The sequence below is a fragment of the Pseudophryne corroboree genome, chromosome 7 (assembly GCF_028390025.1).
Source record: "Pseudophryne corroboree isolate aPseCor3 chromosome 7, aPseCor3.hap2, whole genome shotgun sequence".
NCBI lineage: Eukaryota > Metazoa > Chordata > Amphibia > Anura > Myobatrachidae > Pseudophryne > Pseudophryne corroboree.
In genome coordinates this window covers 510940474-510956329 of record NC_086450.1, presented here as the reverse complement: position 1 = coordinate 510956329, position 15856 = coordinate 510940474, and the positions used below count along the sequence as shown (strand labels likewise).

At 46.0% G+C, this 15856-nt stretch overlaps 1 protein-coding gene across 1 annotated transcript; it reads right to left on the bottom strand.

Annotated features, from left to right (window-relative positions):
- Nucleotides 1-2930: 2930 nt before the first annotated feature.
- LOC134943971 (E3 ubiquitin-protein ligase TRIM11-like) lies at nucleotides 2931-4566 on the bottom strand. Its single transcript, XM_063932523.1, has one exon. It carries the CDS (start codon nucleotides 4522-4524, stop codon nucleotides 2950-2952), a length of 1575 nt encoding a protein of 524 aa, XP_063788593.1. The 5' UTR covers nucleotides 4525-4566; the 3' UTR covers nucleotides 2931-2949.
- Nucleotides 4567-15856: the final 11290 nt, after the last annotated feature.

The following is a 15856-nucleotide window of genomic DNA, read 5'->3' as shown; positions in this document are numbered from 1 at the left end:
AATACTCAAAAGAGTAATATTAGTGAAAAAATAGGAGTGTTACATAAGTGCTAAATAAATAATATGGCATGCTACCCCAAGGTGGCCCAGCCCCACCAGACCCGGTGGGTACCACTCCCCAAACCCTACACAGCATAATAATAATAACATCCACTATGGGTCATACAATTGCTTAAAGTATGGCCACATGATAATGGCACATACAGAACATATCCAGATTGAGAGCTAGTTTACCTGGAGGCACCCCTGTATCCTCCAAATGGCACCACAGGACCCAGCATGCCCTCCTAATGCTGGCTCCATCTATGCCTCTCTGAACTGCAATAAATAGTGGAAAACTGCTCTAATCAAGCTGGTAACAATCCCCAGGTGCTGCGGGAGGGGGTTACTCTAGACAAGAAATACAAAAGGGATTTTTCCCACGCACTCTGCTGGCTGTTAGTAAGAAGAACTATACACTATGTAATAATAGGAAATTTAGAGCTCTGCTTAATCAGCCAGCAAATCCCTGCAGCAGGGATAAGTATCCTGTTCCTGGGCTGGTAAGAGGTCAGTGCTTTGGTTGTCAAACCCTGTGTTGCAAAGTCTCCTCTGTTGTGGTTATCCAGATTTCGTTCCAGGTGTTCCAGCTCCACTAGAGACGCGCACCAGCTACTATCTGGCGGTGTAGCCTGACTCTACAAGTTTACCAGCATTGGTTTCAGCAACTGGCAATAATCCAGTACCGGCTTTCAGCTTCCAGCGGGGTTTCATCTTGCCAGCCATCATCATCCAAGTCATCATCTGTGTTCTATCACCACCTCCAAGTCATCATTGGTGTCTTACACCGATCTCAAGTCACCAGTGTGTCTGATCATTATTTCCTAATTACCATCTATCATCAATCTCCAGTATATTAGAACTTTCACAATTGACTTTCCTTTATACTGGAGTTTAATCCTTATTCAACAGTTCACACCTGCATCTACAAGTTATATTGTGTCATTATCTAACATTGCTGAGCATCGCTGTCTATTGAACTATGTTTAATAAATATCTCTTAAACTTTTACTAAGTTGTCTTGGTCATGCCCTCGGGCATTTGTTCCAGTGGTCACCTGCATGTCTAAGAACCTAATACAGCCTGCTAAGTTCTTCCACACTTCAGTCCCTACAACTGAGGCTTCCTCCAGTCAGCCTCAGCCCTCAGTTGTGACAGTAACTCTGCAGCCCAGTTATGGAGAACTTTGTACTGTATGTTTTTATTAGTGATGTGCACTGGAAATTTTTCGGGTTTTGGTTCCGCGGCCGTGTTTTGGATTCGGATGCGTTTTGGCAAAACCTCCCTGAAATTTTTTTGGCGGATTCGGGTGTGTTTTGGATTCGGGTGTTTTTTTTACAAAAAACCCTCAAAAACAGCTTAAATCATAATACTATGGGATCAAAATGACCCCCAAATTCTATTAACCTCAATAACAATAATTTACTCTGATTTCCAGTCTATTCTGAACACCTCACAATATTATTTTTAGTCCTAAAATTTGCACAGAGGTCGCTGGATGACTAAGCTTAGCAACCCAAGTGGCCGACACAAACACCTGGCCCATCTAGGAGTGGCACTGCAGTGTCCGACAGGATGGCACTTCAAAAAAAGAGTCCCCAAACAGCACATGATGCAAAGAAAAATGAAAGAAAAAAAAGAGGTGCAAGATGGAATTGTCCTTGGGCCCTCCCACCCACCCTTATGTAGGTATGGATGGATAGTATACTTGACGACACAGAGGTAGAGTAGTGGCCTACTGTACCGTACTGCTATATATTATATATACTGGTGGTCAGCAAACTGTGCAAAACTGAAATGCACCACAGGTATGGATGGATAGTATACTTGACAACACAGAGGTAGGTAGAGCAGTGGCCTACTGTACCGTACTGCTATATATTATATATACTGGTGGTCAGCAAACTGTGCAAAACTGAAATGCACCACAGGTATGGATGGGATAGTATACTTGACGACACAGAGGTAGAGCAGTGGACTACTGTACCGTACTGCTAAAATTATATATATATATATATATATATATATAGTGTGTTATACTGGGGGTCAGCAAAACTCTGCACTGTTCTCCTACTATATACTACAATGCAGCACACATATGGAGCGTTTTTCAGGCAGAGAACATATAATACTGGTGGTCACTGGTCAGCAAAACTCTGCACTGTACTCCTACTATATAATACTGCTGGTCCCCAGTCCCCACAATAAAGCAATTAGCACACTGAGCACAGATATTTGCAGCACACTGAGCACAGATATGGCGCGTTTTTCAGGCAGAGAACGTAGATATTTGCACTTGCAGCACACTGAGCACAGATATTTGCAGCACACTGGGCACAGATATTTGCAGCACACTGAGCACAGATATTTGCAGCACACTGAGCACAGATATGGAGCGTTTTTCAGGCAGAGAATGTAGATATTTGCACTTGCAGCACACTGAGCACAGATATTTGCAGCACACTGAGCACAGAAACTAAGAGGACGCCAGCCATGTCCTCTCACGATCATCTCCAATGCACGAGTGAAAAATGGCCGCGATGCGCGGCTCCTTATATAGAATACGGATCTCGCGAGAATCCGACTGTGGGATGATGACGTTCGGGCGCGCTCGGGTTAACCGAGCAAGGCGGGAGGATTCGAGTCTGCCTCGGACCCGTGTAAAATCTAGCTCATCACTAGTTATTATACTTAGTCAATTTAATAGTTTTGGATTGAAGTTACTGTTTGATGAACACATTATATAACAAATAGATCTCACCTTTACAATAGTATTTGGTCTGTTTTTGATTATTGGAAGAAAAAAAAAAAAGTCCAAAGAAATACATTAGTCATATTCAATTACTCATTTACCACAGTGAGATAAATATATTTTATTATTTCTTGCAAATTATCTCGCTGTTACACAATTTACTTTAGGACTTTAATGAAGGAATTCTCATACACATAGAAGGCAGCATATAGGGGCTCAGTGAAGGTGGCGGAGAAGGTGTGTAAGTGTCTGATGGGGTCACACAGCTGATAGAAGGACAGACGCCCGGCCTCATAGTCCAGGTATATCCCCACTTTCTTCACAGGAGAACCTGGATTTATATTTATAGGTATATTGTTATGACGTGCTCCAAGTTTATTAATAAAGCACAGGTTCCATGACTTGTTATTATAACCAATAAATGATTCATTACCATTTTTCTTTCTCCCTATACTGTGACCGGCCACCCCTATCAGCCAGTCCTCTGCTTCTCTCACATCCACTTCCCAGTAATGTCTCCCAGATGAGAAGCTACAGGAGCTTAGCACCTGCCGGACTATAAACCTCTCTGGTCCATCTGGTCTCTGCTGATTTACACTAGTACCAGAAGCAGATCTGTGATCCTCTGATATAATAATGTAATTACTGGCTGTCTTTATATCCAGTAATATGTCTGCTTTCTCCATCACTGTGAGCTGTCTCTTTGACTGTAGATCCATCAGATTATCAGACAAGTGTAAAAGTCCCCTGTGTAACATCTGTGAGATTATTCCCTCATCCAGACATCCAGCAACTCTTACATCACTGTTGACATCACAGCTCCTGTGACTGATGACATCACTCTCTGGTTCTTCCTTCAGGACAGTTAATGGATCAGTGATGTTACATATCTCCTCAATGCTATTAATCTTCCTGGACAGCTCGTCCTTCTGTGTCTCCAGCTGTGTGATCAGATCAGAGACTGAGAGTGACATCTGCTCTTCCTGTCTGGAGATCTCACCCAGGACCTCCCTCTCCAGGGTGTCTAACTTCTCCCTGATGTCTCTAAACAGATCAGTGACTCTCGCAGTGACACCAGCGGCTTTCTCCTTCTCCTCTCTCCTGTGATCCTGCAGACGCTGCACTCTCCTCTCAGTCTCCTCTCTCTCAGACTTCAGGGTCTCAGTGGCATTTCTCAGTTTCTTTTTTTTCCTCTCATAGACCACATTCAGAAGCTCCACGTGGTGACCCCGGTGGTCTCCAGCCACCCAGCAGGATGTACACAAAGCAGCTGAGTCCTCACAGCAGTAATACTTCACCATCTCCTTGTGTGCTGAGCATTTTCTGTCCTCCAAGGAAACAGTGGGTTCAGATAAAACATGTTCTGCGGATTTACTGTGTTTGGTCAAGTGTTTGTCACAAAATGAAGCGTCACACAGCAGACATGTTTTAGTAGCCGGCACAGGAGAGTCACAGTAAGTACAGAAGATCCGGGTCTTCTCCGGCTCTGGGTGACTACATAGGAATCTTTCCACAATGTTACTCAGCTTCCTGTTCTTCTCCAGTGCCGGGCGTTCCTGATACTCTGCCCTGCACTCCGGACAGGAATATCCCCCAGCCCTCTCCTGTGTATCCAGCACACTCACAATACAGTCCTGGCAGAAGATGTGGCCACATCTCAGGGATACAGGGTCTGTATAAGTGCTCAGGCAGATGGAACAGCTCAGCTCAGCTCCCAGGTCTGCAGACGCCATTCTAGGTAACAGGAAGAAATTAAACAAAAGTTTCTCACTATACAGATCAGTGCAGAGGGAAGGGCTGAGCAGTAATGTCCACAGACAGAGATATGTGATGAAAGTGAAAGTGTGTCTGTGAATGATTATATGGGGAGAGATTAGAGCTATGACAGACTGTTTATGGGCCTAATCTCTGGTTAGTTAAGTTTTCTCCATATCTATTAAAGTTTTACTGTTCCAGAGAAACTATTTGCTGAGTTTCTCCCTTATGACTGCGTTGCTTCTGGAGCCTCAGAATTTAATGTAATACCTGGGTCCTGTGTCTTCCGGGCCTGTGATTAATAGGTCTCCTCTTTGTACAGCTTGGTCAGTGTCACCATGGCAGTAAAAAGTAGGGATTTGAAATCAGTGATGGTCTACGACCGATGGTAACTACTTTTAACTACTTTTACCATTGATGGGGAGAACCAGATGGTTTCCCTCCATTGATGATAAAGAGCTATCAAATGATTTCAATTTTTTTCTCTATGATGGCATGTACACAGCATAGCTCCGCCCCCAGACACCCATGAAGCCATGTCCTCGGGCTCTGATTGGCCCGCGTCTAGCTCAATACTAAAGTAATGGGGACCATCAATGGGCAAAACCATTGATGGTTCCCTTAGAGATGGTTGCCCACCATCGAGGTTATCCACCGACGGTAGATGGATAACCCACCGATGGTCATCCCTAGTAAGTTTATTTCCTGCCAGGAGCCCAGGAGTTGCTTGTACTCACAGTTATAGACAATGTGGAATATTTATTAGTAAACTGTAAGTGTCTGCCGGCCGAGTACAGAATTATTGGTATTATGTCCATAGAAGATTGGATATGGTGCTTGGTATAGCAATACTGAGTATATCACAAAATAATGCAAGAATAAAAAGTAATATAATACAATAAATAACCAGCATGCCAGCATGGCAAATATTTTATACAGCAACAGGAAATTACATTTGCTCCTTGGAGTGGAATAGACAAAATAAATAAAATTATCAGATACAATTGACATGAAATAAACATAAGAAAGCAGCGTATATGCCCAGAGACCAGAGCTGCAGATAGTATAAATCAGGGCTGGCCAAACCAGACCTCGAGATCTACCAACAGTTCATGTTTTCCGGGCCTCCTGGAGATCTGTAGAATTGTCAGTTAGGAATGAATGCAGCACATCTTAATTAGTAATGACTACACCTGTGCACCAGCTAGGTGGTCTGGAAAATGTGTACTGTTGGTAGATCTCGAGGACCGATTTGGCCAGCCCTGGTATAAATGATCAGAAAGGATTTCCATGTTGTATGATCAGATATATAATAGTAATCTCAAGTGCAACCTAAAGTGATGTATTCAAACTAGGGGTGTGCACCGTGCCATTTTTCAGGTTTTGTGTTTTGGTTTTGGATTAGTATCTCCTTTTTGTTTTGGATCTGTATTGGTTTTGACAAAACCGCCCTGGCGGATTTTGTCTTGTTTTGTATTTTTTTTGGAAAAAAATCATAAAACCATCTGAAATAACAGAATTTGGGGATGTATGTGTTCCTACAGTATTATTAACCTCAATAATATTAAGTTCCACTCATTTCCAGACTATACTAAACACCTCACCGCTCACAATATTGTTTGCATCCAGTTTAGGACAAAGGGGGTAATTCCAAGTTGATTGCAGCAGGAATTTAGTTAGCAATTAGGAAAAACCATGGCCCTCATTCCGAGTTGTTCGCTCGTTATTTTTCATCGCATCGCAGTGAAATTCCGCTTAGTGCGCATGCGCAATATTCACACTGCGACTGCGCCAAGTAACTTTGCTATGAAGATAGGTTTTTTACTCATGGCTTTTTCTTCGCTCCGGCGATCGTAGTGTGATTGACAGGAAATGGGTGTTACTGGGCGGAAACACAGCGTTTTAGGAGCGTGTGACTGAAAACGCTACCGTTTCCGGAAAAAACGCAGGAGTGGCCGGAGAAACGGGGGAGTGTCTGGGCGAACGCTGGGTGTGTTTGTGACGTCAAACCAGGAACGACAAGCACTGAACTGATCGCACAGGCAGAGTAAGTCTGAAGCTACTCTAAAACTGCTAAGTAGTTTGTGATCGCAATATTGCGAATACTTCGGTCGCAATTTTAAGATGCTAAGATTCACTCCCAGTAGGCGTAGGCTTAGCGTGTGTAACTCTGCTAAATTCGCCTTGCGACCGATCAACTCGGAATGAGGGCCCATGTGCACTGCAGGGGGGGCAGATATAACATGTGCAGAGAGAGTTAGATTTGGGTGGGTTATTTTGTTTCTGTGCAGGATAAATACTGGCTGCTTTATTTTTACACTGCAAATTAGGTTGCAGATTGAATACACCCCACCCAAATCTAAATCTCTCTGCGCATGTTAAATCTGCCTCCCCTGCAGTGCACATGGTTTTGCCCAATTGCTAACTAAATTCCTGCTGCAATCAACTTGGAATTACCCCCAAAAGGTTGCACCGTGGTAGCTGGACTGAGCAGCAGCAGCCCTTGGATGTATATACTGGGAGGACAAAATATTTAAAAAAAATCATGTATTTAAAGAAACGACACATTAGGCAAGGCTCAAGATTTCAGTTCACAAAAAGATGATTAAGGCAAAGAAGAATAAAAAAAAAGACCACATTTTAGATTTAATTAATTACATTTATTTGATTTATTTAGGATCAAATTCTTCATTTTCTAAAAGATATCTTTGATATGCATAAAGTTCAGTATATAGATGTATAGAGTTTATTTATGTTCATTTTATTTAAATGTAGCTAATTTATCATTATTATTATTATTATTATTATTATTATTATTAATAATATTAATTTTAATTAATTACAAATGTGGTGAGAATTCTGAAAATAGGACTGTGACCGGACGGTCTCGTCCCCAGTACACAGAATGGATGCTTAGGTCACACGGGACCTGACCACATTCCCGCTTACCGTCAGTAACCACCTGTTACTGACTCCACCCACTGCGCTGTGGGCGGGTTTATGCTGCCACCACCAAACTCCTAACCTGCCGTGGTGTTTAAAACCACGGTTCTGCCCTGTATGTGCCGACACACTGCGTTACCACACCTGTGTGGTGTTGATGAATCCCCACTAGTCCTCTACCGGTAGCTGGCGGAAGGCGGAACTTGGAGACGTTGGGGTACTCCCGGGACAGCCGGAGAATGGGGCTATGTTTTGCATAGGCCTGCAGGTCACAAGATGACGCAATCTTCTTGAGGCAGATGATGTTTTAATGCCAACAAATAGTTCTAAAGGGAATTATTCCCTATTGCAAGGGGAATCAGCATACAGCAAGATGTTTACAGCAGAAAGTAGTTGGTATAATACACTTTTCATGGGGCAACTGCCCTCCTTTTATCCTACTCCAATACACACTACCACAGGGGGTAAGTCTGCCCTGTGGTTTACAGCCAATCAATGTTTACCCATGGGCTGTGCATGCCTTGGTCACATGCACAGCTCCCATTGTCCTCTATGGACAGTGGGGAGGGGTCACCTTCCTTTGACTGTCCCATCCTGGAGGATCAGGATACGCCCCGGTGCCGTTCAGTCTAGGCTGGGGGAAGTTTTCCCACCTAAACTGACTTCCAGAAACCTGCCCGGGACCTAGCCCACTGTCTGCAGCCTGGATTCGGGCTCCAGAGCTGGGCAGTCTAGATCCCCGGTCAGGGTTTCCTGGTCACTACGGGTGATCTCCATGGAGCTCCAGAAAACCACTCAGCTTGTTTCAAAGCTGAGCTTCTCCTCTCTCTTCCAATGCCACTTTCAAGTGAAGCTGGAAGGGAAAGTATTCCGTTTTGGGGGAAGAGGTCTGGGAGAATCCATCAGCCTGCACAGCCATGGATTCCCCCCCTCCTGGGACACACAACCAAGTAAGTGCATTTTACCTTTAAATACATTACATTTACACACATGTGTTTCCCTTTAAATCTACACTGAGACTGTGCCCTGCACAGGCTCCACATACCCAGGCACTGCAGTGCCTCACATCACAATATATATATATATATATATATTACATTTAAAACCATGTTTTGTTTTAAATACTGTGCCCAGCGCTCAGGCTCCCCTAGCCCTGCAGCCTGGCTGCTAGGGCTCTCTCAGTGCTAGAGGTATGGGGCTGGCTTCCCCCATCCTCCATCCTGCCTGCCTGCCGCTGGGGTCCAGGGAGCTGGAGCTCCCTGTCCCCCCAGTGTGGCACTAACTTGTTGGCCTTGCCGCACAGTGCGGCGCATCCCCCTGATCTGAAGCCCGGTGGCACAGGACGCTTGTCCCAGCCGCCGTGGCTCTGTGCCCTTTGCAGTGCTGAGGTGCCGGGAGCGTAGCTCCCGGACCCCAGCACTCACCAGCCTAATCATCCCCGCCGCTCAGGGTGCCGGCTAGCCCGGTCCCCTGTTTGCGGCGCTGAGTCCTGTGCCCTCGCCGCAGCGTCCGGCGGGGAGCCGGGCTGCGGCGCACCCCCCTGCCACCTAGCAGCCCGGGATATTCATTCCAGCTGCCGTGGATGGCCACCTCCAGTGTGCTGAGGCGCCGGGAGCAGAGCTCCCATCCCCCAGCAGAGGCAACCACAGAGCGCGCTGCAGCGGGAGCTGAGCTCCCAGCCGCAGCGGCTCACCCATCTCACCCAGTACACACACAGCCCAGTGCGCCGGGGGCTGTACTCACGCTGCCGTTGTCGGGAGCAGAGCTCCCAGACTCCGGCAGTCAGCAGCTCTCCCTTCTCCCCCCGGCGTACACACACAGGTCAGCGCGCCGGGGGGCTTCCTTACTGCCGCGGTCGCCGGAGAGGACCGGGACAGCGGCACACACTTAAAGTACATTGTTTAACCACACGGCGCCTAGCGCCCAATACATTTTAAATATGGCGCCTAGCGCCAGTGTCCCTTAATATGGCACCGGGCACTGATGGTTAACCCCTTCAGTGCTGCAGCCGCCATTGTCCACGTGGGCTGGGGTCTCTCCGGCCACAAGGACAATAAGTTATAATATAAGAATATGAGCTATGAACACCACACCCTGAAATAGACGAAGCACGCGTGGATGTATTCTGGGAGGATACAGCACAAAATGTAAAAAAGAAGATGTCTTTTATTTTGGGTAGACTGACAGAACTCACATAGAGGGATGGAGCAGTTGCAGTCCCTGGATGTATACTGGGATAACAGAGCACAAAATATTAATTTAAATAAAAAAATAAAAATAAAAAAATAATAATATATATATATATATATATATATACCGTATTTGCTGGCGTATAAGACGACCCCCAACATTTCCACTCAAAATATAGAGTTTGTTATATACTCGCCGTATAAGACTACACCAAATAAAACGTAAAAGAACATCAGATCTGTTACATACTGTATATTATGACCTGATAAGAGATTTGGATAGGGAGTATTTATCAAGGTATGCATAAGAAGGGGGGAGGGGGCGAGGAGAAAGTTGTAAAATGTATAAAAGTATACCCCTGTGTGCATTTATTGTTACTGGTTTCACATGAGTGCCATTAGTATTAGTATTAGTGCCATTACAGTACTTGTCATTGTCACCATTGTACGGCCACAACGCGACCGCAGCGCCTCCGGCCAGTCCCTGCATCTCCCTGTAATTGGCACTAGTGACCCGCCGCGGCCGCACTGGATACCGCGCGATACTGGATGGTATGTAGAATGAGGTGGGCGGGCATCGGGAGGCCACTATGGGCACCGGGCGAGTATCGGAAGGCCACTATGGCAGCTATGTCTATCCCAACTGAAGTGCACCCGGCGTATAAGACGACCCCCCCCCACTTGAAGGCATGTTTTTCAGGGCAAAAAAGTAGTCTTATACGCCAGCAAATACTGGTATATATTTATAATTTTTTATATCACACACTGTGGTTACAGTGTCACACAAATGAGTAAAAAATATGTAGAAGTATTTTTTGTATCACACATTGACAGTTACAGTGTCATACAAATGAATCAGAAATATATATAATAATTATACACTGCGGTTGACACTATTTATACACAGCAGGATTCACTATTGCCTACCTATTCCATGTTGACCTTTTGACCCTGATGACCTAATGCATGTCTGATCATCAGTGGTCGACATAGACCTTTACCTTTATAGAGTAGACCTTTATAGAGTAGATCTAATGATCCACACCCGTTGGGATCCAAAACTCCCCTTTAGTCTACTTTTTTTAAAATATATTGACTGCAACATAGTAACATAGTAAGTAAGGTTGAAACAAGACAATTGTCCATCGAGTTCAACCTATTTGTGGTCTCCTATGCAGTCTTAACTAAACAAACAAATTAATTAATAGGTTCTATATTTTTAAAGTAGGAAATCCTGGGGGACCTTCCTTTGTAAAGTGCTCCTGCCATCATTGGACAGGACTAACATGTGCAGAGAGATTTAGATTTGGGAGGGGGCCTGTCCTGGCTCAAATCTAAATTGCTGTGTAAAAATAAAGCTGGCCAGCATCTGTGGGCTACATGCAAAACCATCCAGTATTTACCCTGCATGCAACATAATACATGTATGTGTACCTCTTGCATTGCAGCATGGTTTGTCCAGGTGCAAAGTTATTTGCTTTTTTTTTTGCTTTTGCTCACCCCGGGTGTCTCTGAACTAAAGGCAAGAAGAAGGGGGCGCAGAGAAGGGAATTATGCTTTTCACAAGCAAAATCTTTACTAGAACTGTGTCAGAAATGATGAAACGCGTAGGGTATTGCTAGGAAATGGCACTTGCCATAGTTAAGATCTGCAGAATGAGGCTTGGATCTAGGAAAAGCATCTGACACATACACGTGTGAGAGCTGACATGGCGAGACTGCTGAGGATCCACGAGACTGCAGTGAAATTAGTCTTTTTTATTATTTTTTTATTTAACAAGGAATGGCCAGCCTTGGGCTGAAAGCTGAAAGCCCAGGGCTATTCCCTGTAGCGGTGGGTGCAGAGGTAACAGAAATAATTAATGGCCTTCTAGCATCTGTATTCTGCCTGTAAAAAACAAATATAAACAAAGACCAGACACCAATCGTTTAAGTAATTTATTGGTCAGCATCCTTACTTGGTGGGCGACAGCCTGTGTGAGCTCTTTTGCATGACCGCCACCCTCTGTGACTTCCAACATCTTCTTTCCGCATCTTCAACTGGTGGGTGATGGCCGGTGTAACTCTGGAGTTCCCGTGAGGCAAATGCCTAGTGCTGCCACCTGCAGGGTGCGATTTACGTGAGAGGTTGGGGCTACCTGCTTAACTGCTGTCTGCCAGGAGTCTTCAGCCCTGGCCGTCGTGAAGAGGGCATAGCCTGAGCTAGCAGTGGCACTATCATAAAGTCTATGCAGAGCTGCCAGTCACTGCTGCTGGACTGCCAAGTCTAACTGCCCAGGAGGCTGTGGGCAGTTGTGAAGGAGGGGGAGGCCGGGTCGGCCAGTGATATTCTGCAATGGGGCACCTCTATTACCACAGTGATACTTACTAGCATGCCACCAGCATTTAACGTCACATGTCTGTCCAGCGGGGTCCAGCTGTATGTTCTTCCTCGGTGGTGTACTCTGCCGCATTTCTGGTAGCCTACCACTACGGCGATGAGGTGGTAACTAGTGCGCATGTACGACGTACACGGATTGCTAAATATTGCACACAGGTCATAACTCCTTTAGCAAGTACCTCATAACATTCTCAGCTCTGCTCCCCCACTGGCTCCAACTTTCACTCCACAAACTGTTCTGACAGGAGATCCGTCCTGAGGAAGGCTCAGGTGGGAGAAAGGGAGGGGGGGGGGATTGGTGAGTGTTGCTATGACTTGCTTCATTGTGTAACTGCATCCCCACATTCCTTGGCATTAATTAGACCACCAGTGCTACTTTAATGACTTCATTACTTTAATCACTTATCTGGCATGGTCAGATCACATGCGACCGCGCCGCCCCACAGTGTCCCCCAGTTTTTGACAAGGAGATCCGTTCTGCAGATGTACATAATATAATATTTAAATATTAAAAAAATACTTTTCCCTCACGTCCTAGGGGATACTGGGAATCCATTTAGTACCATGGGGTATAGATGGATCCTCTTGGAGCCATGGGCATTATAGAAGTTTTGTAACGTGTGCTGGCTCCTCCCTCTATGCCCCTCCTACCAGACTCAGTTTCGAAAATGTGTCTGACGGAGCCGGTCACATCTCTGGAAGCTTCTGAAGAGTTTTCTGCATTTATTGTATAAGTTTGTTATTTTCAGGCAGGACTGGATGGCACCAGCCTGCCTGCTTCGTGGGACTTAGGGGGGGGAACGGCCCAACCCCACTAAGGGTTAATGGTCCCGTTACCTGCTGACAGGATGATATCTCCTGAGGGAACTATTCGCAAGCCCCACCACGGCGAGCGTACATTCCCGCAGCACGCCGCCACCCCTAACAGAGCCAGAAGACAGAAGATTGATGAGTACTAAACCGGCGTCCCGGTCAGTGGGTGGCCGGCCATTAAGGCAGCATGAGGGTACGGAGACGCACGGCTTCTAAACGGGGCGGAATGAGTCTCCAGACTTAGTACACAGTAGTGTACACAGTACCCAGATTGGCATTGCAGCTTAAAAGGGGGCTTACTCCATTTTATGCACCTAGACACATAATGCCAGTATAAAGAAGAGCGGGAAGACCGCGCGCCATTGAAGGGGTGGGCCTTCACCATGAGCGGATCCAGCATTTTACCCTACTGTAGCTGACACAGCTGACTGCAGGGACGCGCAGCTCCTCCAGAGAGCCTCCAGCTTACCTCAGCGGTACCAGGGGGTCATAGCAGGGGGGAGCTTTATACTTGTGTACTAAGCTCCAAATCTAGGTTCTTAGTCTGTGACCCGGCTAAGCTTTGCTTTAGCGATAAGGGCACCGTGTGCTGGTTCTATCCTCTCTCCATGTCTCTCGGAAAGGGCTCCTTGTGGGTTAATTGCGCTGTTAACCTTTTTCTTGTGTGTGCTGTTAATACTGCAGTATGTCAGGCAAAGATTGTGTTCCATGTAAGGCACAGTGTTCCTCTTCTCCATGGGGTTCACTAGTGTGTACTCAGTGTAGTATCCCTTCTCAGGCTAGTGGGGCAGAACCAGCGTGGCTGGACTCCATCAGGGGAATGATTTCCACCATCTCTACTAAATTATCTCATAATGAGGAGACGCAATACTTAAGACAGTCTATGGCTGAGTTTATGCAAAAGAACTCAGTACCCAGACCATCATCTCAGTCCTCTACCATTTGTCCGCAAAAACGTACCTTGGCCCATACCCTGCATTCTGTCTCTGATAATGAAGGGTCCGAAATGGAGGAAGGTGAGGTGGACATAGAGGTGGGGAAGGGTACTCTGTCACAGAGGTGTGTGAGGAACCTTTCTTTAATGTGAATAAAAAATCCTCAGCCACTTTTCCTGTGTCAAAGGAACTAAATAACCTGTTTGAAGAACCGTGAGTTAATCCAGATAAGAAATTTCAAATACCTAGGCGGTTACTATCATCATTTCATTTTCCTCCTGAGAATAGGAAAAAAAATGGGAAAATCCACCGATTATGGATGCATTAGTCTCCAGGCTCTCACGTAAAATAGTATTACCTGTCCCTGGTGCAGCCTCCCTAAAGGATGCAGCTGATCGCAAGATTGAGACTACACTCAAATCTGTGCATACAGCAGCTGGGGTGGCCCAGAGACTCACTCTAGCATGTGGGTGGATTACGCAAGCCATTGCTAAATGGTAGGGTAATTTAATTGAGAGTTTAGACACCTTACCTCAAGAGGAAATTGTTTTACTCCTGCAACACATACAGGACTCTGTGAACTTTATGGTGGAAGCCATTAAGGAGATTGGTTTGCTTAATGCACGCACCATAGCTACGGCAGTGTCTGCACGCAGGGGAATATGGCTACATCAGTGGATGGCTGACGTGGACTCCAAAAAAGGTGTGGAAGGCCTACCCTTCACAGGTGAGGCCTTATTTGGTGATGAACTCGACAAGTGGATTTCACGAGGTACTGTACTGCGGGTAAATCCACCTATCTGTCTTCTGCAGCTCCGCCGGCTAGGAAGGCCTACTCAGGACTCAATTTACAGTCCTTTCGTACTGCAAAGTTTCAGGGCAAGGCCAGAGGTTATTATACCGCTGTCAGAGGTTCAAGAGGTAAGCCACGCAAACCAGAAGCTGCTGGTTCACAGGAACAGGGCTCCGGCTCTGCCTCCTCAAAGCCCTCTGCATGACGCTGGACCGACAGGCCTGGGAGACAGGCAGGTGGGAGCCTGGCTAAAATTCTTCAGTCACACTTGGACAAGATCTTGCCAGAATCCCTGGGTCATGGAACTTATATCCCAGGGATACAGGCTGGAGTTCCAGGATCTCCCACCTCACAGATTTTTCAAATCAGGCTTACCAGTTTCACAAGAGGCAAGAATAACCTTACAAGACATCATTCAAAAACTGTTACAGACCCACGTCATTGTTCCAGTTTCACCTCATCTACAGAACAAGGGTTACTATTCCAGCTTGTTTGTAGAACCGAAACCGGATGGTTCAGTAAGACCGATTCTGAACCTCAAGTCATTGAACCCATACTTACGAGTGTTCAAGGTTAAGATGGAGTTTCTGAGAGTTGTGATCTCAGGTCTGGAAGAAGAGGGAGAATTCCTGGTGTCTATGGCTATCAAGGATGCGTACCTTCACATTCCGATCTGGCCGCCTCATCAGGCTTATCTACAGTTTGCTCTGCAGGACTATCACTACCAGTTCCAGGCCCTGCCATTTGGTCTCCCCACGGCACCGAGGGTGTTCACCAAGATGATGGCAGAGATGATGATACTACTCAGGAAACAAGGAGTGAACGTAATTCAATACCTAGACAATATTCTGATAAAGGCTGCGTCCAGGGAACAGTTGTTGGAGAACATTGGTCTCAGATCACTCCTGGATCATGGGTGGATTCTGAACCTACCAAAATCTCACCTAAAACCTACGTGGGAGCTACATTTCCTGGGAATGATACTGGACACCGAGTCTCAGAGAGTGTTCCTTCACTTGGAAAAGGCAACAGTGATTCAGTCGATGGTTCGGGCTGTCTTGAAACCGACCCGAATCTCAGAACATCTGTGCATCCGCCTCCTGGGGAAAATGGTGGCTTCTTACGAAGCAATACAGTATGGAAGGATTCATGCGAGGACCTTCCAGCTGGATCTGTTTGACAAATGGTCCGGATCGCATCTTCACATGCATCAGATGATTCGTCTGTCGCCAAAAGCCAGGATCTCCCTCCTGTGGTG

Excerpts from the sequence above, each read along its gene's own strand:
- LOC134943971 (XM_063932523.1), bottom strand. The coding sequence starts at position 4,524 with ATGGCGTCTGCAGACCTGGGAGCTGAGCTGAGCTGTTCCATCTGCCTG.